The sequence below is a fragment of the Falco punctatus genome (genome assembly GCF_963210335.1).
Source record: "Falco punctatus genome assembly, chromosome: 5".
NCBI classification, from domain to species: domain Eukaryota; kingdom Metazoa; phylum Chordata; class Aves; order Falconiformes; family Falconidae; genus Falco; species Falco punctatus.
The window spans coordinates 53,388,669-53,409,551 of NC_137584.1; the positions used below are offsets into that span (position 1 = coordinate 53,388,669).

General features: G+C 38.7%; 1 protein-coding gene across 3 annotated transcripts in view; it reads right to left on the minus strand.

Annotated features, from left to right (window-relative positions):
• Window positions 1-20,883, minus strand: part of PDE7B (phosphodiesterase 7B) — a 191,970-nt gene that overhangs the window by 16,431 nt on the left and 154,656 nt on the right. For all 3 annotated transcript variants that reach the window (XM_080390173.1, XM_080390174.1, XM_080390172.1), the window contains 5 exons: window positions 9,020-9,171; window positions 7,680-7,743; window positions 5,981-6,076; window positions 4,214-4,314; window positions 2,585-2,716 (listed from right to left, as the gene is read on the minus strand). In XM_080390173.1, the coding sequence (XP_080246299.1) occupies window positions 2,585-2,716; window positions 4,214-4,314; window positions 5,981-6,076; window positions 7,680-7,743; window positions 9,020-9,171 (545 nt within the window). The remainder of the gene's footprint in view (window positions 1-2,584; window positions 2,717-4,213; window positions 4,315-5,980; window positions 6,077-7,679; window positions 7,744-9,019; window positions 9,172-20,883) is intronic.

A 20,883-nucleotide genomic window follows, 5' to 3' on the forward strand; every position in this document is an offset into this window, starting at 1 on the left:
GACTTTTAAGTCTACAGAGACCTAAGACAGTGATTATCAAGCACGAATAAAACTTTTTTTTTTCATTTTAATGGCAAATGGAAGTTAGAAACAAAGTCTGCATCACGTAACAAGGAATGGTGTTGTGCTCCTCAAAGGAGAAATAAATGACCTCCAGATCCCTACTGTCACATTCTATACTCTCAACTGTCTTTGTAAGACTGGAGACTTGAATGAGGCACTTCTGTTTTTGTGGAAAATAACAGTGCCTCACATGCAATACACTCTTGTGGAAATTACCCTATTGTTTACAAAAAAAAAGTCTTGGATCATAAAATATGGATTTAGTTTGAAAATAAATATTGAAAGCTCTGAACTAATTGGTGATGACACCTATCTTCCTGAAACATGATTCTCCTCATAGATGCACTTCAGAAGCTGTCAAATGCTTTGTATCTTTGTCAAACACTGACTAACCTCATTCTAATTTAAATGTACAATCAAGAGCAAAGAGATGCCATAAACAGATAACTCAGTCTCGGTTACAGATGACTGCCAGCTATGTTAAAATTACTTACTTTTGTTTGATCATTTTTCAGTCCCAGCAGTTCTGTGGCTCTGCTACATAAAAACCAAAAACTCTACAACTTTTTTGTTTCGGTTTCAAGCACATGTTAAAGTACTGATTTTGAGAAAAATATAATTTGTTGTTTTAAAGCCTATTCACTGAATTTAAATTTTTGACTAAAAATGTTTTCGGCAAAACTTTTTTCCAGCATTGTTATTTTTATTGGCATCCATGCACTGTGTACTACTAAAATCTTTGGAAACAGTCTGGGATCAATTTCAGATAAAATAACGTAAGACAAACTTGCCAGTGAATGTCCCTAAATAGGATATTAAAAATCAAATTTGCTGTTGAAAGATTGCATTTTCTGTATTGTTACTGCCTTTTCTAACCAACATTTGAAAGTATTTCAAGCCCAGTTAGCTGAGCAGAAACCACCTCTCCAAAATACTAATATTTTATTTTAGCTACATTTCTTACAGATTAGCCTGAATTTTCAACCTAATTATATATTACTGCTTCCCACTATTAATTTGAGAAGAAGTTGTTTATAACTTTTAATAGGACCAGGGGTTTTGTGGAATGGCTCTACCCACTCCTCTTCAAAGGCTCCTTAACATAACCTTCTCAAAGTCTCCTGGCTTAGTGCCCTGGCTTTTTTCCCTCCCCACCCTGCTGGCCTGACATTTAGGAAAGACTGGAGCAAAATACACCAGACACATATGGGTACGACTTAACAACCTGCATCAGCTTGTGACAAGGCCAGTCACAAAGTTTTAAGTGTCTGAGCATCACCATGCCCTGGCTGAGACTCCCATGGTCCAGCCCGTTCCCATACCTCAGGGCTGGACAGCTGCACAGTTACACGATCCACTTATGGGAAAACCCAAACGTTGCTTGAGTAGGGGAAAACAAGAGAATCTCTTTTCAAGTAGTAAGCACAGCGAACCCTTGATTTGCTAAGTATGTATAGAAAGGTGCATAGCTAATAGGGAGTCTTCTTCAGTTAGCTTAATTTTTAACTTGGGCTGTTCTATTTCTGACACCTTATTACAACGGCTGAAGTTGACTCTTCCAAAAGCTAGAAATCGATGGTAGCTATGAATAACAGTTAGTGCAACCAAAATGATTTATGGCATTGCTTCAGCATGTATATGTAAGTATAAGGTAAAGAATACAGGTGAGCATATACAATAACGTGTACATGCACGCAAAGATTATAAACATAGGACAGCTGTAGGTAAAATCCAGAGCTACAGTGATTGCCATATATATTCAAAAAGGACCACAAAAATTGGGGCAGGATGGGTTCACTGGTAGTTACTGAACAAGAGTGTCTGTGGTGGTGTTTCAGGAAGTCTACTACTGCTTGCCAGAGCTTGGAGGATGTATACCAGGTGGAACAACTCTGTACTTATCCCAGGCTTAAGTTTCTCTGTGAGAACTTTTACTGGCTGTTCTTAGAAACAGGATACTGGGGTAGACAGCCTGTGGTGTGACCTAGTGGCTGTTTTAAAAGTACTTTATATCTCTAGGCACATTAGTGTAAATATCTACAACTTTTCCTTTGGTTTCCTCTATCTTCTATTTTTTTTTTAATTGCAGGATTTAATTTTGATTTTTTTAATGTGTTTAATTTTACTAGAGCCCCATGAAGCAAAAGGGTTTTTTAATACAATGCCAATTTAGAACATGCCTGCTACTTACTTGCTCATTGAAGGAAGATGAAGTACAAATTGTCTCCTACCCACCGCTCCTTACCCCAGATGATCTACAGCAGAAATAACCCAGGCAACTGATTTGGCTTAAATGTCCTCAACAAAATCTGACATTTCCACCTTCTTTCTCATATGTATCAGCTTTGCTGTAAGACGACACCCAGTGAAAAGCTTAACTGAAATTGTCCAGACTCTAAAGTGCAGGCTGATTTGATCAACATCCCCCCGCCACCAGATTTTGGCATTAAAGTTCACTGCAAATTGCTTAGACACTCCTTGACACCATTTTACAGATTATAAACTTGATGAGCAGTTTTACCTGGTACAGGCTGGCAAGGTGGTGTTTAGTTTTAATCAGAAAGGGTTGGTTGACCCCTGGATGATCAACATCATGAGCTGCAGCAGCTAGTAGTCCGAGCATGATGTCCGACGGGGTGAGGAAGTTGGCAAGCTGAATTATACATGTTAATTACAACAAGAACATGAACAGTAACCTTTTTTTTTTTTCTTTTGGCAAATAAAGAAACAAGCTGACTTTTGGCACTTTGCAGTTTTGTAGCCATTTTTACACAAATGCCAAATATAAAATAAATTTTGTGAACATTTTTAAGATGACTGTTGAACAAACATCTATAAAGATACCAGACTATATACTCGTATTTTATTACAGTTTGTATTTCTTATCTCTTTATCATTCAAGGCAATATAAGGATTGTTGCTATAGAAGTGCTTGAGCATAGTCTAAGAGATTCAGCTTTAAAAAAGTATGTAAGTATACTAGCAGGTCGGCATGTGTTAGCATACATGATAAGAGCTCTGCCTCACAGAGTACTTAGTAATACCAACAATATGTCAGGCTTCATTTCTCCAACACAGCACTGTGTTGTAAAACACAGAGTTTATGCACTCTTGAAATTTCAAACTTTGCTGTTAAGGTACCTCAGCTTAAACACAGGTTTTTTATTAGAGAACATAATTTACATTTCTAACTAGAGACATCCAAGTTCGAAAACCTGCCCAGATTTTCTTCTAATATACAGCTTATAATTCAGAAACAAGTTTTGTTATTATTGGGAAAAAAATAGGAAGCCTTAGCATTTTCTCTGTTTGAGAGTGAGGTAGTTATTACCAGCCCAGTGATTCTGTACAGGGTACAGGCCTAGAAGCTGAAAAAAGCATCCTGAGATGAGAAACGAGGAGCAGTATGGTACAGATTCTGGATGCTGGCTGTCTTCTGCACTTCTTGACAGAAGGGACTTGCAGATCTTGCAGGAGATGGAAATACAAGAAAGCTGGGGCCTGCTCCTGTCCTCACCATTACTATATTCTGGTCTAACAGTTTGCTGATTCTAGCAGAACTTCTTTTCATTTAAGTCAAGCCAGGAAAGATAAGTTATATTCTTATACTGTGGCTCAGCATTACGCTGTCACAGTGCCTTCCAGTAACACATAAAGCAATGTCAAAATTGCTGCAGCAGTCAAAAGCTGCTGTTCACTCCTGCAGAGGATACCCTTGTCACAGACCCAGTTGAAGGGACTGTTTTCCCCTCTTCTGGTGTTGCACTGCCCAATTTAGTATTTACAAATACTGATGTGAGGGGCTTGTCCCCTGAGGTGACTGAGGAACAGGCACATGTTGCCTTCTGATGGCTCTGATGGGAGGACTGCAGACACTGGTGGGTGGCTGGTACACATGACCATGGTAGCTGCAGTTCGTACGACAGCACTTTGATATGTCACCTGCATGATGAGAAGTGACCCCGGTAGCTTGTTTGAAATGTCTGTAATCTGTAGCTGATCCTGCTACTGACTTGTTGCTGACTGCAAGCACAGAATCATTTTCCGCTACCTAAAAATAGCTTTTGGTTGGGTTTGTTTTTTTTTCAATCCTGGGAAAAACATGTGAGAATTATCTGAAAGCAACATCAGTGTGAAAGGTTGTCATTACCTTGGGCTCCCTCAGATAGCAGTGCATAGCTTGTGTGACATCAGCAGCATGGACAGCATTGTGGTATGGGTTTTGGCTATGGTAATCTTCTTGAACCATAACTGGGAACCAAAACAGAAAACAAAGATCCTTTTGTCTCTGAATGCCATGGCCACAAGTGGGAACTGGATTTAAAACACAATTTGAGGTTTTACAGTCAGCTGCCTAAGGAGTTTCTTCAAATAGCTGTAGCTTACTTAGACTGGTGCTCTTACTGGGATACCTTTAGAGAAAAAATGCATGAAAGGATTTGTGAGGCCCAAGGGGATATACTGGGTCTAGTTCATAAATCAACTCTTTCTTGCCTTCGTGAAGGCTCTCATTCAGGAGTAAAATAAATAAGGAAGAGAGGCAAATTTATCCACATTGGAGTGTAATTATTTAGGCTGCTGTCACAGGGAAGTAATATGTCATTAAGGCAGTACCACCTCTTTTACAGCAGCAGGGAGTGAGGCCCTGATACCCTGGCATCATTTGTTATTTAAGTGACTGACTACAGTCAGAGGCATTCCTACATCTTCCATGCAAAGAATCATAAGATACAGCGTCGGAGTATCCGAAGCAAAATCTTCCGTGATAATTTTAGTCACATCTATGTGTTCATTTTAAAATACCAGTCCCTCTTGTTTTAGTTTGCAGTGCTGGAACTGGTCCAGCTGGACCAGGAGCACCAACCTTTTAACTCTCAGCTTTCACTCACACAGAAGATCATTGAGGTGTGTGCTCTGCACTCATCTGTTCCTTGCAGCAGTGCCTGCACCACTATGTGGTCTCAAGGCAACACCATGTGAACACTGGAAGCTGCACATGATCTTGCCCAAAGCACTTTCCTAGACACTATCAAATTAATCAAACAGAAAAGTAACGGGCAAATTTCCCATGGCACTCATCTCCAGCATGGGGAACGCCGGAGAAAGTCCTAGCCTTCGGTTTGTTTCCAGCTCCACAGGCATCTGAAGTTACAGTGGGTAATCCTTTAAACCCTGAGTACTGCTAGCTCTAATTATCTGAGCATCCACTTCATGGCTGCCCACAGGAGTTAGAATCAGCAGGGAGATTTTGTCTGTCTCCACGCCCGAGGAATGCTTTCCAGAAGTGACGATTAGGCAGTCTTAAAGAAGAGACCCTGCACTGGAAACTCCGCCTGACAGCCTAACAAACCAGCATTCAATTGCATTCAAAACATGATGCAAAAAGTAATTGATTTTGGCCAATTTCTTCTTTTGGTTCACTGACAGCATGGGGCTAATATTTCTGTTGGCAGTAACAGCAGCAGGGGCTTTCATCAACACTATTCAGTGCAGACAGCTTGATATAATTTGTTAAATTTTGCACACAAGCTTCTAACTGCCCTGTGTCTCAGTGGTCTATTAGTCACTAAAATAATTACACTGCACCACAATTGTACTGTGCACGGGTAGGTTCTGCAATGTCTGGCCACATCTCTGCACAGCACACTTTTTTAAAATCAACAGTGAAACAGTGGTACTGGGATGCTTCAGCCCAATGCAGAGTCCTTTAAGTCCCTTCATTGACTTAACAGGTACTGAACCAAGTACCTGAGTGCCTGCAAATTGTATGCTAATATAGATCACAGAAATGTTTTCCTGAAATACCTGCAACAATGTCATGGTTTTACATAGATACGCAGACCAAGCCAGTGCCTTCTCTGATGCCCTACTTAAGCTGTAAACTACATTTAAAGATGGCTTTGAGGTGAGCACTTACCTAAAAACCTGTGTAATGTAACCATATCTAACTGGAAATGGTGAATAAGTCCATGCACGTTGAAGAGGTGACAAAGCAATGTTACCAGACTGTTTCCTAAAAGCAGAAAGGAATAACCCTTAGATTCCCTTAACATGTAGTTACAAAGTAAGACTAAAAATCTCGATAATGTCCTAACCATTAGTCAGCTCCTGTCACCTTAGCTCATATCATATGAACTTTGCCAACCCTCATATACTGAAAAGAGGCTTATATAAATTACTCCTATATATAATCAAGATTCGATGGTACGGCTGTACCAGTGGAGTCCCATTCTGGTGTCTAGATGTCACAAAGTCATATTTGCTGTTTCAACATGACACAAAAGGCAAAATTACATAGTTTTAACTGAAAATCTTTTGACAGGCTTGTTTGAGAACCGTATCATTTTCATAACCCAGGTCTACCTCCAGAATTGAAAGAAAAGAGAATGGCTTTTCTGCCACTTCAGTTTGTTATGCTGTACTAATTAATTAATTACTGAGAAATCAGCAGGTTTTAGGGTTTCTTTTATTTTACACATGGCTATACAAACACGTAATTAACCCATGTACCTAGCTCAGCTACAATCGTATCTCATAGTGATGATGCAGACAGGAAAAAGGAGTAGCAGCATTTACAGTCTCAAGTCCCACTGTAATGTTACATTGGCCTTACTGTGAATCCAATATTGGGAACACTGTCAAAATTGCGCCTAACTAGTATTATATGAACAACTATATGTACACACAGTATTCAAAAAAGTCTGCACTGCATAATTCAGCAGCAATGTTTCCAGGAAAGTTAGAAAAAAACCCCAAACCAAGCAACCCATAGAACATATAAATGATGTCTGAAGAGAGTCTTTTCTTATTTAATGTAACTCAGGAAAGAAAATAAATCTGTGTATGAAGAGGACATGGAAATTTATTTGGCCTTGACTACTGAGCAGGGGAGTGGAAAGGTAATTTAGAAGAATTACACCATTGCTTCCCTTGCCATTTGCAGTCCTTTCCAGTCTCCGCTGCCAGTCACTCAGCTGAATTGCCCTCTAAACCACCGTTCTGCTACACCTTCTGACCCAGCCAAATCTAATTAGATTGGGTTGAGGAATGAGGGATCTCATTCCTATGAGCAATACATAAAGAAGAAAGGTGTGATCCTGACTCTCTTCCGCAGTTACCTGATCAAGAGGTGTTGCCCAGACATTGATGTGTGTGTGGTGTTACAGGCATATATTCAGACAAAAAAAATCACAGATTTTTTCCTGTATTAATGAATTTCCTGATTTTTGCTGCTGAACAGAAGCAAGGGTATCTTCAGTCAATAGTAACTCATGTTGATAAAAATCAACTCATTATGGAGGTCTGGACTTACAGACCAATGTATCTAATAGGTATATTTAAAGTACCTTTGGAATTTCCCAGGTAAAGGAAACAGAAACACCTTGAAAAGGTGACTACAACAGATGCAGGAGATTAGATTAATACAAACCCACACTTTAAAAATTATCCTACAGTTCATGAAAAGCCTGAAAATGTTCAAGGATATGATTTTGAGATAAGTTAACTGTGTCCAATTTCCCTTCAGTAATCTACACTGGAAATACTTAGCAATGAATTAGGGATTTTTAGAACAGCTATGTATGAAAGATATTAAAACAAAACCTAAAATTACTTACCATTTGTCAAGCGGTCAAACAAGAAAATGTCAAAATCCCACATTCCCACTTTGGATAGCATATGCTACAAAAAAAAGAAATATGAAAAGGCAAATGACTGGTATGTCAAACTGTAAAGCAGATTTAAATTATTACTCCACAGTAATCGATCACAGGATTGCTTGCAGCAGCTATAAAGTTTAGTTCAGGAAAGCTAGAGAGATGTATTTGAAATATCAGACATCAGAAACCAAATTTAGCTATACTGCATAAAATATCACTTGCACTTTTTACTGAGGAGGTTTTGAACTTGACATTAAAAGTACCTTCTATATGGAGCTCAAAACATTGAATACTATAAAACAAAAGATTACAAAAATAGACACTTCCACTGCACAACTTTTTTATTCTTCTTTCATGTTCCCAAATCAATTTAGTATGAATTCTCTTAGGTTTTTATTACAGTAAACCACAATCTTAGCTCTCATGGTGACTACAAATTAAACTTTGTTAAACAAACCAATATACAGGAATAGCTTTTATAAACTTAGATACGGTGCTTCTATGAAGCCCACTCTGCCACGCAGAAGAATCCATCATTATCACCATATACAGTGTTATTACAGCTACATCAGTTCAGTCAAGAAACTGACTCTGGACTAACTGTATGACCTGCAATGGCATATGTGTGAATGAAATGTGTGTTCACTCCCATCGCTTAGTCTGTATTCAAACCCAGTTATGGATTCTTTATTACTTTCTAACACCTAGCATGTAATCTTCTCTTGCAGAGAATAAAAATTTCCTAGGCACAAAATCCCAATGTCATGAGTTGCACGAGTTTTTTTAGAAAATACCATTCAAAGAAAGTATAAGAGCTGCAAAATAAGATAATTATATTTTTATTATTGTGAAGTTCTTTGCAGTGAATGTTCCCTGTTTCCTAACCTTTGCCATCACAGAGAGATGTTGTGGGTTCCCTAATAAGATGCTCCATACCAGCTGAGAGACAGCTGTCTTTTTTCAAGTGGATGAACTAAATCCTGTGTTGAGGCTGCACTTACTTAAATCAGTAACTCAGCCAGGGATCCTTCATCCTTTAATAAATCCAGATTATAATTTAAGTTGACAGAATCTGAAAATGCTGAATAGATTTAGACATGTCCTTGTTGCTTTGAGACTAAGCCTTTAAAGCTGTAAGCATAAAAGAGGAACGGACAGTCTGTTTGCTGTGAGGCAGGCAAGTAATGTGGGCCATTTAAGAAAGATCAGCCATACATTTGTTTGTCTGAAGACTGAAACACAACCGACGCTTACTGGAATATTGTTAAAAGAAATGGAGATCTGGAGACCTGTCTTACCCTTGCTTGCCCAAGGTAGTCCTCATCCAGTAGGTACAGAGACGCTTGCGGTACAATTCCACGCAGTAACCGGGATGCATGGAAATACCTCTGGAAACTTAACAGTCTTTTCACTTTTTTCTTGGTGCCAATTTCCCCTGAGAGTGTAGTATCTGTGAAAAGCAATCAGTACAGCAACCATGAAACCCAAGATGGATGACATTCTCAATTACTTAAAAAGAGAAACAGCCAAAACTTTAAAATAGTGATACAAAAATCATCAAGTTCATGCTTCTTGCCAATCCACATGAAGGAGCAGTATTCAAATCCCCATACTTCAGCATAATATATGTGTTTGCTTCAAAAAGGAAATACATTCCTGTAAAAGAAGTACTAATGTAGAACTTGGAAGACCTGAGTTCAGTACACTCACTGCCTGCCACAGGCTTTAATGTGATCCAGGTTAAGTCATTGTGGGGGTGAAGTATCACCTAACTGGACAGGTCTGGAGGGAGCCTAAGTGACTAGGCACGGGAAAGATGCTCTTATTCTTCCGTGCCTCCTTTCCCTAGCTATACAATTGAAAATGGCACTACCTTGCTACCCCCCAGGAGTGTCACTGGAATACATTAAAACTGCATAGCACTAGTATGCAAGGTGATTTTGGATATAAAACCAGAAAAGTGACAACAAAAGAGAATTCAAAATACAGTCTGAAAGCACAAATGTATGACCCACTTTTGGAAAATGAGAGAAAAGAAAGGAATAAGTAAAAATAGGTTAATAATCCTATTGTATTGTCTGCTGTCATTCCTGCACATTAAGGCAGTTTATAAATGAAGAAAATATCTTAGTTCTACAATTAGGAAAGCAAATATATTCAGGCAATACATGCAATTCTAGTTATACAAGAGTATGTTTTTTTCACTCAGTACCAGGATAATTCTAATTCCCTAATGCTGTATTAAGAGATTTTCATATAGGGCTAAATTTGACACAAGAAGCAAGGCCGTTTTTATACAGTAATTAAATCAGTAATTAGAGTAATTAAATTACCTTGTTAGCAAGAAAAATACCCAGGCTTCCTAAAACTGACAATGACTTAGGTGATTCCATCTGAATTTTTAACAGAACGTCATGTACAGTTATGATATTTTCATTTTGCGGTCTGGTATAAGTTTTTCAAAAAGGGAGGACTGAAACTGGACAGTTGTTTGAAGGTAGTAGATTCAACACAATTTTATTTGTAAGAAGAATCTTGAAAGAAAATGAAGATTAAACATTCCTTTGAGAGAACAGTAATGACTGAGAAACAAGCTGCATAGCACTTCACTGGACTTCAGATTTAAATAAGAACTCAGGAAAAATATCCATGCACTGAAGATGACTCTCCCTATTCTGCTTTTTATTTTCATGAAAAAATGCTGAGCACTGTTCTGCTGTGAAATTAAAATTTTACTTTGTATGCTGTTTTTATCTTAGAATTATAGAATCATAGAATGGTTTGGATTGGAAAGAACCTTAAAGATCATCTAGCTCCAACCCCCCACCATGGGCAGGGACACCTTCCACTAGAGCAGGTTGCTCAAAGCCCCATCCAGCCTGGCCTTGGGCACTTCCAGGGATGGGGCATCCACAGCTTCTCTGGGCAACCCCTTCCAGTGCCTCACCAGCCTCACAGTAAAGAATTTCTTCCTTATATCTAATGTAAATCTACCCTATTTCAGATTAAAGCCATTCCCCCTTGTCCTATCACTACATGCCCATGTAAAAAGTCCCTCCCCAGCTTTCCTGTAGCCCCCCTTTAGGCACGGGCAGGCTGCTATAAGGTCCCCCCAGAGCCTTCTCTTCTCCAGGCTGAGCAACCCAACTCTCTCAGCCTGTTTTCACAGGAGAGGGGCTACAGCCCCTGGATCATCTTCATGACCCTCCTCTGGACTCACTCCAACAATGTCCTCTGTATGTTGGTGTCCCCAGAGCTGGACACAGCACTTCAGGTGGGGTCTCACAGAGAGGAGTAGAGGTGCAGAATCAGCTACCTTGATCTGCTGGCCATGCTTTTGGTCCAGCCCACAATTCGGATGGTTTTCCAGACTGCAAGCGTACACTGCCAGGCCATGTTGAGCTTCTCACCAACCAACACCCTTAAGGCTTTCTCCTCGGGGCTGCTTTCTTTATAAGTATTATTATTCTGAGAGGTTTTTCAGAAAAGCCATTAAGGTTTTTTGAGATCATAGATGGTTCAGTATTTGATTTCTCCACAGCAGATGTGCAAGTACCTTCTGTAGCAAGTTTCTCCTGTAAGTAATCCAACAGCTATTGAGCAACACTAAATCAGTAGCAACAACAACAAACCCCCCCATACTTACACACTATCAATAATGAATGTATTTTCTTACACCTGTAAGTATCACAGTTCTTGTGGGCAGCCGAAAGACGCCACCGAGTTTTAAAAATATAAAAGCACAAAATAATCTTATTGCAACTTGACAAGCCATGTGTTTTCAAGAATGCAAACAGTAACAATGTCACTACTGTACCAGCCTGAAGGTTAGATTTTCATTTATGATGTGACAGCACCTGCCTTAATTCTCTCACACATTTTAAAAGCTGGAACAATTTCATGGCCCATTGAAGGAGTGACTAACATAGGTGCTAACAGTTACCCAGTGACAGCGACACGTGCAGCAACCAGTAACGTTTTCACATTTCTTTATTTATATAGTGCTGCTAAGAAAAGGCTGGCATTCAGTTTAATTCCTGGACAACAAAACACTCTTAAAATTAATTCACTCTTTAAATTTAGCTGATTCTTGCCCTTACAGCTTTTCCTAACTCCATCTTTGCCCCCAAGCTGTCACTGCTTTCAGGTAACAAGTTAAAATTTTAATGTACAGAAAACTTCCCTTTTGTACATTAAAAATGAGTATGTCCTCCAACTAATTTTTATCTAAATTAATACCTGTTTTTTCAGTTAAATACAGATTACTGAAATCACTCTCTGCGCTCCCCTAAACTGTTCTTAAAACGAGTCCCAACAAGCAGCCATACCGCTGACTTAGGAAGAAGTGGGTATTTTATCCTTTGGATTAAGAGATTATTTCAGTAGCACAAATAATACTTAGCAAATCACAAACACATCAGGCTGTAATAAAGAAATTCTTATTGTGAAAAATATTTTCTGAATTGAACCATCAAACTTGTTGCCTCTGCTTTCTCACATTGCTCTGTACGGCTGTCAGGGGTCTGAATTGAAATTTAATCATCAGCAGATAGCGCCTCTGAAACATGACATGCTGCTTCAGATGAGTACCGTATTACAGCAGATTATGCAAAAAAGATTACCCACAATAATCTGTTGCCCTGTATTTTCATTCATAAGGGAAGGAGTTCATAATACTGATAAAGAAGAGTAGGAAATGTATTTTTAAAATGGGGCTCTGACAGAACAGCCCAAATCCCACGCTGCAGGCTATCAACATGCAAACTTTGGATGTTGGCTTAAAGGATATCCTGTTACAATCACATCCTTTGGGTCATTTCAGTAATAATTGCTTTGTCTATGAACCACAGAACTTGTCAGACGATGGCTACGACCCATAACAGATTACTATGACATCTGCAATAATGTACCTCATTGTGATGGTGTCTTGCATAAAATTGGACTAAGACTCTGTCCCTCTCTGAGCACAACACCCCCCAAACTATTATAATCTCATCAGCAGTTTCTCTTTCCCTTCCCAAGACCAGTGCAAAACGAAAAAGAAAAGCGCAGCCATATGAAGTTGAGAGAAAAAAGACGACTAAAGAGGTGAAGCAGCTGAGAGTGAAAGCTTGAATTCTGTCAGTTCAGCAGTCGCACCTGACTCTCCCAACAATGAAGTGCCATTCCTCACACATGGGATCCACCAGCTGACACAAAATCAAGATGCGGTTTTAAGATGAGATTAAGGGTTTATGTGAATGACTTACAGCAATGCGCTGAACATGCCACTTCCTTACTAACAACTGTAAATTTCAATTTAGATTGGAAATACAAAATTTCAATGATGACACTTGATGGAAGTCATACAGTGACTTTGAAACATAAAGTTATTGATAGCTATTTCTAATTAGGTTAAATTGAATTACCGGTAAATGAATCAAAAATATCACTGCAGATAAAACTGAACTTCAACTGTGATACTATGAGTACTAAACCATACACTGTATTATCTAGTTAAAGAACACAAGCTGCAAGGCTCACATGGGAAGGTTTTAGTAACTGTGCAATTTTGAAATGAGCATTGAAGACAAGCAAGAACATATTTTATTTATCCCCATAAAACTTCCCTTGAGATCTGTGTTTATCTTTAATCATTGTGGCAACTTCTGAATGCTTTGTTTACCTTAAAAAAGTATCATCTATATCTCTTAAAAGACGCCCATTCTCATATCCTGTGGAATTCCTGCCTAGCACAGCAGTTGGGGAAATCCTTCTTTGTATTCTGAACAAAGTTATCATATGGATTACGCAGACATGCTGTATTAATTACATACACATTTACAGAAGCATCCATATAAGCATTCCTCACAAAGCTTAACTTTTACATTCAAAAACACAGGCGACCTGAGCTCACAGCATATCTGTCTCTTGATGTGTTTTAGCAGGCAGCAAAAATCATTGTATTTTTCTTTAGGTAATTTGATAGCCACTTCACATATACACACTATCAGATCATGGATGATGTCTGGATACTGCACATGGCCCTCAAGAGGTTAATAAGCCACAGGAATCAATGGTTGCCTTCTCTCTCCTAACAAAGTCACTCCAGTTACACAGATCTGCTCACCTTAATGTGCGCTACGGCTCACTACACCCCAACCTCTGTTATTTCAGGGAAAGAGGTTTCCTGCACTAGGAACTGCTTCCAGTTTTCTTTTAGATTTCCTTCACATTGCTGCACTAGCGTGCGCCCACAGGCAGTGTGAATATAAAAATGATGGAGGTTATGTTAACAATGGTTGAGTTAACATCCAGAAACGATCACATAAATCAAATTTGGACAAAGATGTACTTAACTCTGCACCAGACATTCACTGCATTGTTGTTGTTCTTTCAAAGTAAGCAAACTTGGTTATGCATTCAAATAAGGCCTCTGAGTTTTTCTTCACAGTATTGCATTTTTTTATTTTATTGCACCTTAGCATACAATAAAAACAGGTCACCCAGCAGCATGACCGGATAACAAAAGGTTTAATTTTCAAAAGCCAACTGATTCAGAAGCAGAAAATATTCTTCCTTTTCTTTCCAAAAGGATGCAGAATAAATCAGGTCCTCAAGCACCTGCCTTTGACTCATAGAATTTATAATACCCATTTCCCTCTTCTGAGGATGCAAAGACATTCTGTATCAGCCACCACTCTCCAACTGTATGCCTGAAGAGTCAGGCAGGATTGGTACAAAAGTGCTGGAATATCTGGAAGATAAGGTGAGAGGATCAGACCTGCGATTCATTGTCCAGACAGTTTGCAAACAGCAAGGACTCTTGGAAATAATTTGGCTCTGGTCCTGTATGCTATGGAGGCAATTTCCTGCTCTGGTTCGTAGCTTAACAGCTGATTAGAATGCTTTTATTGGAGAGCCAAAGAGATATGTAACTGATTTATGAGGAATAATTGGTGTTTGTACATCTTTTTGTGTGTCAAATTATGCCAGGCCTTTAGATAACCTTTACTGAAGTCTTGTTTACCATACTCATTGCATGACTTGGTTGCTAAGTTTTTCTTATAAAGAAGAGTGCATAGCACCAATGATAGAAAAAAAATACTGTGCCTTCTTAATCTCTTCTTACATTATGGATTTATCATGTTATCCAAAAGACAACAGCAGCATGAGTAGGGATAGCTGAACTAGACCAGGTAATCTAAAAATTAATTCCAAACAATATTTCAAATTTTAATTTTGGAGAAGGCACTGGTAAACTAGAAAAAACAGATAACCTCTTCTCTCTGCACTGTCTAGCAGCATCACAAAAAGCATGGCCAGCAGGTTGAGGGAGGTGATTCTGCACCCTTACCTTGCAGTCCAAAAACCCTTCAAAAAGGAAACACTGCAGTTTTGAAGAAAGGCCTGAGAAAACATACCAAGCACCAGAAACCTATGTAAAAAGATTGTCAATTGAAAGCTTTCAGTCTAGAAGGACCAAGAAGCTCAGATGAATATCCCAGTTTTAATTCTCAATCGTCTGTGGCTGGTGTGAGAAACTGACAAACAGGTTTGATTCAAAAATCCTGAGATTGTGTCAATTTTATCATCTGAATGTACACTGGTCACTGCAATTAAGAAGAGAGAGATGAACACCTTGCACTGTATCATATCTACAGATAAACAAGTATTGAACTGAAATCTTGTAAATGTAGAAATCCTCATGAGACTTCCTCAAACTATATGGGAATCCAAAAAGTTTGTTATAAACGTTTTGTTTCTACTTGCTTCTCTAATGTCTAAAAAATTCTTTGTTCCTTGACTTTTGATAAAATTCAGTTTTAGAGGTCAAGCGCTTTCTGTTAGGTGCCATAGTTCATATGGGTTTCAACTGTATTATTTTTCTTTAAATGGGTAAACATTTTTTTCAATTAGGAAGAGGCTGTGAGAAAGAGAGGGAGACTTTGAACACATCAGAGAAAAACAGAAAATTAGAAGCAAAACAAAAGATCCTTTAAAATTTTCCACTTTCAGCCAAGATTCTATTCTTCAACCACCTGCACAAGTGCAAAAAATCCATGCAGAGTCTTGTTTACAGAAGAGGTACTTGTGTGCTTCTTTGGCTAATGTAGTTAATGAAATGCGAGAGCTTCTGGGACACCAACTTTCTAGGTCACCTTGCTGTGGGGTTTCCTCTTTGAACATCACTTGAGGTGATGGTGTCCTCTTACAGCTGAGTTTCCAAACCTTAAACTCCTCCGCAACTGTTGGCATCTTGGAGAACCCTAGTCATCCACTTACCCCCATCCCAAAATATATTCCTTTTGACACTGCTTGAAAGAGACTACAGAACTTAAGAAGTATGCAGATTATCCCACTTATATACCAAATTATCCCATTACACCAAGTGTGAAGAAACTAGGGTTTCAAAGACCAGTTAGGTAACAGAATATTAGCTGTAACAACAGGAAGAGGAAAAGATTAAATCCAAATTTAAGATTAATTTAGATGTGTTTCTCTTCACAATTTACAGCCTTTATTGGGGTCATCAATCATCTTTATGCAAACAAACATCTTGTCACCTTTTATTAAACCTCCTACAAGTTCTTAGGAAATGGCATGTTGTGTTCTGTTTCATCACAAAGTTGTTATCATTTCAATATGAACCTTCACTTTGCCACTTCAACCTTTGTACAGTAGCACAGTCAGGACCTTTTTTTTCCTAAAACTGCAAATGTTCTATAGCTGATTATAGTTTCTCCAACAGGAAATGGTACATCCCCTCCTCCTTCACTCCCCCTGAGAAAAAGCAACATAACCTGTAATAACAGCAAAGCCAACTTTCATTTATCATCTTAATGATCCCTTCTCCTTGTTCTTTCTTTTCCTCTGGTCATTTGGAAAGTATCCTCTGTTATCTTCAGTACACCCTTTCCCTTTTCTAATCAGAGAAAAGAAGGTGGGGTGGCAAAATGGGTCACGCAACATTTGGAAACTTTTAAAGGGACATTCTCAGTTGAAGTGAATCCCAACTCTGTATTAAAAAAGTAAGTTGCAAACCTGCCTGTATAATCAGGTCAGTGTTTACTAAGACTTCGTATGTGAAGCACATCTATTTTCTTGTTTGCTCCATTTGCTCTCATGAGTTCTCCTGAAGCATCCATAACCCAAACTACTGCATTTTGTTAGCGTGAGTGCATGTGCATCAATCAGTTTTACATTCTGGCTCACATTTTCTACAAACGTAGTGTAAAAGCTAAACAAGCAGCATGAATGGCAGCAAGCAGAATATACTTTTCAATCTATCTTGTTATTCAATTCTGCAGATAACTCTTAAAAACACTTAAAAATGCAAACACCACCCCTAAACAAAAAAACCTTGCTGCTAGTTGATGAAAAGGGGGAACCAGACTGAATTCTAATGACAGGAAGAATTCTTGAATATAGTGAAGTATTACTAGAAAACAGAACAATCTTTGTGCTGAAACATTATTAGGAGAATCCCAATTCATTTTCCTCAAATAGGTAACTGAAAGCAAAGCCACAGGCTGACTTCAGTTCTGGAAATGTTCTTCCCATTGAAACCAGACACAAGCTAACCATATTAAGAAGCCCATGTGCCTTCGGGATGTTGATTAATATCTTTTGGACATGCTTATCCATAAGGAACTAAGGCAAGTATTATCTAGAAGTGATGCAGACCTCATAAGATCTCTCCCTTTCTAATTTTATAACCATCTGGAACTTTGGACTCATCTCCATGGGCTGGGTTGGGATCCGAATAATCCAATCAGCCCTTGAAACTTCCTCACAAGGCTTTTGGTGTCCTAATTTAACCTGGGTCAGAAATATCTAAAAAGGCATCTCTCACTCCCACTTCTTTTTCTAGCCACAGGCAACAAAACAAGACAGTTAACCAAACTCTTTTTAACCTCACTCATTTGGGTTCGGGTTACTTTATGGTTTAGTTTTGGGTTGGTGGCTGTGGTTGAGTTTTATTTTCCCTGGAGATGGGCCCTACCTGAAAACCCTGGAGTGTTCAAAATCCAAAACCAAAAATGAATGTAAATTTTGCAGACAGACCCTTCTGTAGACAGGCAGAAACCACAGATTCAAACATCCACAGACTCTGGTTCCTTAAGATGGAGACTTTCTTGAATTTGTATCTTCCCTTACTAACCCTGACAACACTTGTCATTTCTGTAGTACCTAATTCATCACATGCCTGCAAAGAATCATTTTATTTGTAATCAAACTGAAAGCCAGAGTATTTTGCTTGACTCAAATCAGACAGCAAATCAAGGACAAGAAATTGAATGGTACCTAATATCACTGTTTATCACCATCTGGTCTAAAAGTATATCAGCTATACTAACTTAATTTGCTCAGCTAAGCTTAAAGCAGGTGGGGAGACTCAACTTCTGCCCGCATGACAATGCCAAGATCCTAGGTAATATACAGATATACCTTCAGAGTATCTACAGACATGTTATGACCTTTTAGATATTCTCAGGCCCCACTCCATGTTCCTGTTGCGCAAAGTGTAAGGAAACAGAAATCTATGTGGGCAACATCGGTTTAGTACAGAGACTCCGCTTTGCAGGTCACTTACTACATCCTTTCCCTTCCTTTGTCATCCTTCCTAGATCAATATATAAAGAATTGAATTCTATCAGACACTGGGATACTGTGGATGGCTTACTGAAAAGAAGTGGGTGCAAGATAACCAAATCAATGGTATGACTGAAACTGTGACTAAAAAAAAGTGCCCCTAATGAAGAAATTTTCAGGAAAAGTTAAAAATGCAAGCAGAAACAATTTTAATTCTATAACTCCATGACAGACATATTTAAATATAGTCAATTAGAAGTTAATAATTTTTCCATTTGCAAGCATAAATTAAATCCAGAGAAAAGCTTAGCATAAACAAATGAGAACTGGAGAACGACTGTTTGAGTCTTAAGAATCTCCTTGTCTTCTAACTTAAAGTTTGACAGGCAAATTTGTAAATAAAAACTTACTCACCTCAGATGTAAACTATATTATTTTGTTACTCTACTGAATTTCACCTGGCAATAAAACAAAGTATCTAACATAACTGGAGCAGGGTGAGGTCTTCTGTGGTCACTGCTGCACGCTTACCTACAATTCTAGATTTATCACAAGGAATTCCCTCAGACTTCTGGTTAATGCAATGAAGAAATATGTAGCACCACACTCACCAGCACAACTTATCATGAGATAATGATATCGGTTTTAATGAATGCATATCAGTCACTGGCAGGATCTGGTTCAACGACTCACTGAGCAACTTTGTCAGTCAGAGAACTAAATTGTTGCTGCCTTACCCTGCGGTCCTTTATTTCTCAAACCCAAACTATGCTTTGCTCAAAGGAAAATTGAATTGAGTTAATTTTCACTGCAGAAGTGTTTCAAGTTCTAAATTATTACCCTGCAAGCATCCAGTTTAACTCCTTTTCTGTCCTGTGAACACAAAAAAGGTTCATTTAATTCACAGAAATTAAGAAGTGCCAATAAACTGCCATCATTACTTTCAACCTGTGTTAGGTTCAGTTACAAGCTGGAGCTACCGAATTCAGAGTCAAACTGTCCTAGAATTTGTGAAGTTTTGTTTGGAATCATCTTACATCATTTATACATTGTATTGAGCTGCTTGACAGCACCTAACATTTGCCTATTCCATCCCATTAGTCTTTCTGGAAAATAAGTTTCTAATGCCAAGTCTTTTTTCCTTCTGCTGCTCCCATGTTAACGAATGCCTTATTTGCATGAAGAGAAAACCCTCTCCCCATTTTCCTATAAACCTACAGGGCTGTGCAAAACTTGTACCTTTTAGTTTGTAAAGTCTGAATACTTGTTCATAAGCACCATAGCGCATGTGGAGCCTCAGGTCTGCCATGTGAAGCTGTTTTTTTCTGTGATATATCTGTAGTCATCAGGAGCAGGTGGTCCACTTGTCTTATTACAGCAGGATGCAAAAAGGGATCACCTGCTTGCCTCCTAGGGGTCTCCACACCGGGCTGGCTAATAAGCATTGGCTGCTGCAGCTTCCCCTCAAGCTTATGGCTTTGTACCATCAACACAAATGAGTATCTCGTTGGTCATGCACGTCTCCACAAGTTGCAGGGACTGACTCAAGAGGCTGAGGCAAACATAGGAACTTTGCAATGCAGAACCAAGGAGTTCTTGGTGACCCAGGGATATTTTACATTCAGTTTTGCATTGCAGAGTCATCTCAACAGTCCCAAAACCCACCTGTACAACAATGTCTCAAGGAAAGTTTGCAACTAGGCAGAGAAAAGACAGGGTAAAGCCTTGCACCTCCTCCAGACAGAATCCTGTAAAATCCTCACGGTTCTGACAGCCTGGCACTGACAAGGTGAAATAACACTCACTAACTTTCTGTATATTGCAGAGAGGGACTGGAGGAATGTGTAGATGGCATCGCAGACGTTAGCTCAAACAGCAAGAAGCCAACATTAATCCAATTGGATTTGATTAGGTCTACAGAAGATCCCATTTTCAGACCACAGGAAGTTTTCCTATCCGAAAAGACTTAACGGTGTCTTAAGTTACACAGCAGCTTTACTGCAGCACTCCAGAGAAAAAAAACCCAAAAGATACAGTCTACTTGGTGTTAACCCTTAATAACCATAGTAAGAAAAAATACACCAATTTGACTGAATCTGTAAATATGTTTAAAAAAATACGTTTAAGTAACCTTTAGTCTGACATTAAATAGCAATGCCCTGATTATTTTTTTAAATGTCAATTTTCAAAATGAATGTCAACTCTGTTCAAGAATGAGCTTCAGTGTTTACCCTTACTTTAAAATAAGGGTGGTACTGTTCTTTGGAATAATATTTCAGATGGTCGAGGGAACTATCACTACTTAAGCTCAGTTTGTCTGAATTACTAGGAAGCTGGAGTAATGTTTATGCTGCGCTTCTTTAGAACTTCTGAGGATATTTAACCATAAAATTTTCTCTGCCTCATCCCTCCCTTACTGTAACAGCTTTCAGTATACAGCTGTTGCCTGTCAGTCATTGCCACCAAACAAATGTAACATGGTGCCAAAATTTTACTGCAAGTATTACTTAGGTACTTCTCAAAAGGTGTGCAGTGATGACATTTTTATATATATATATATATATGTTTGTTTTTGACAGGATGTGCA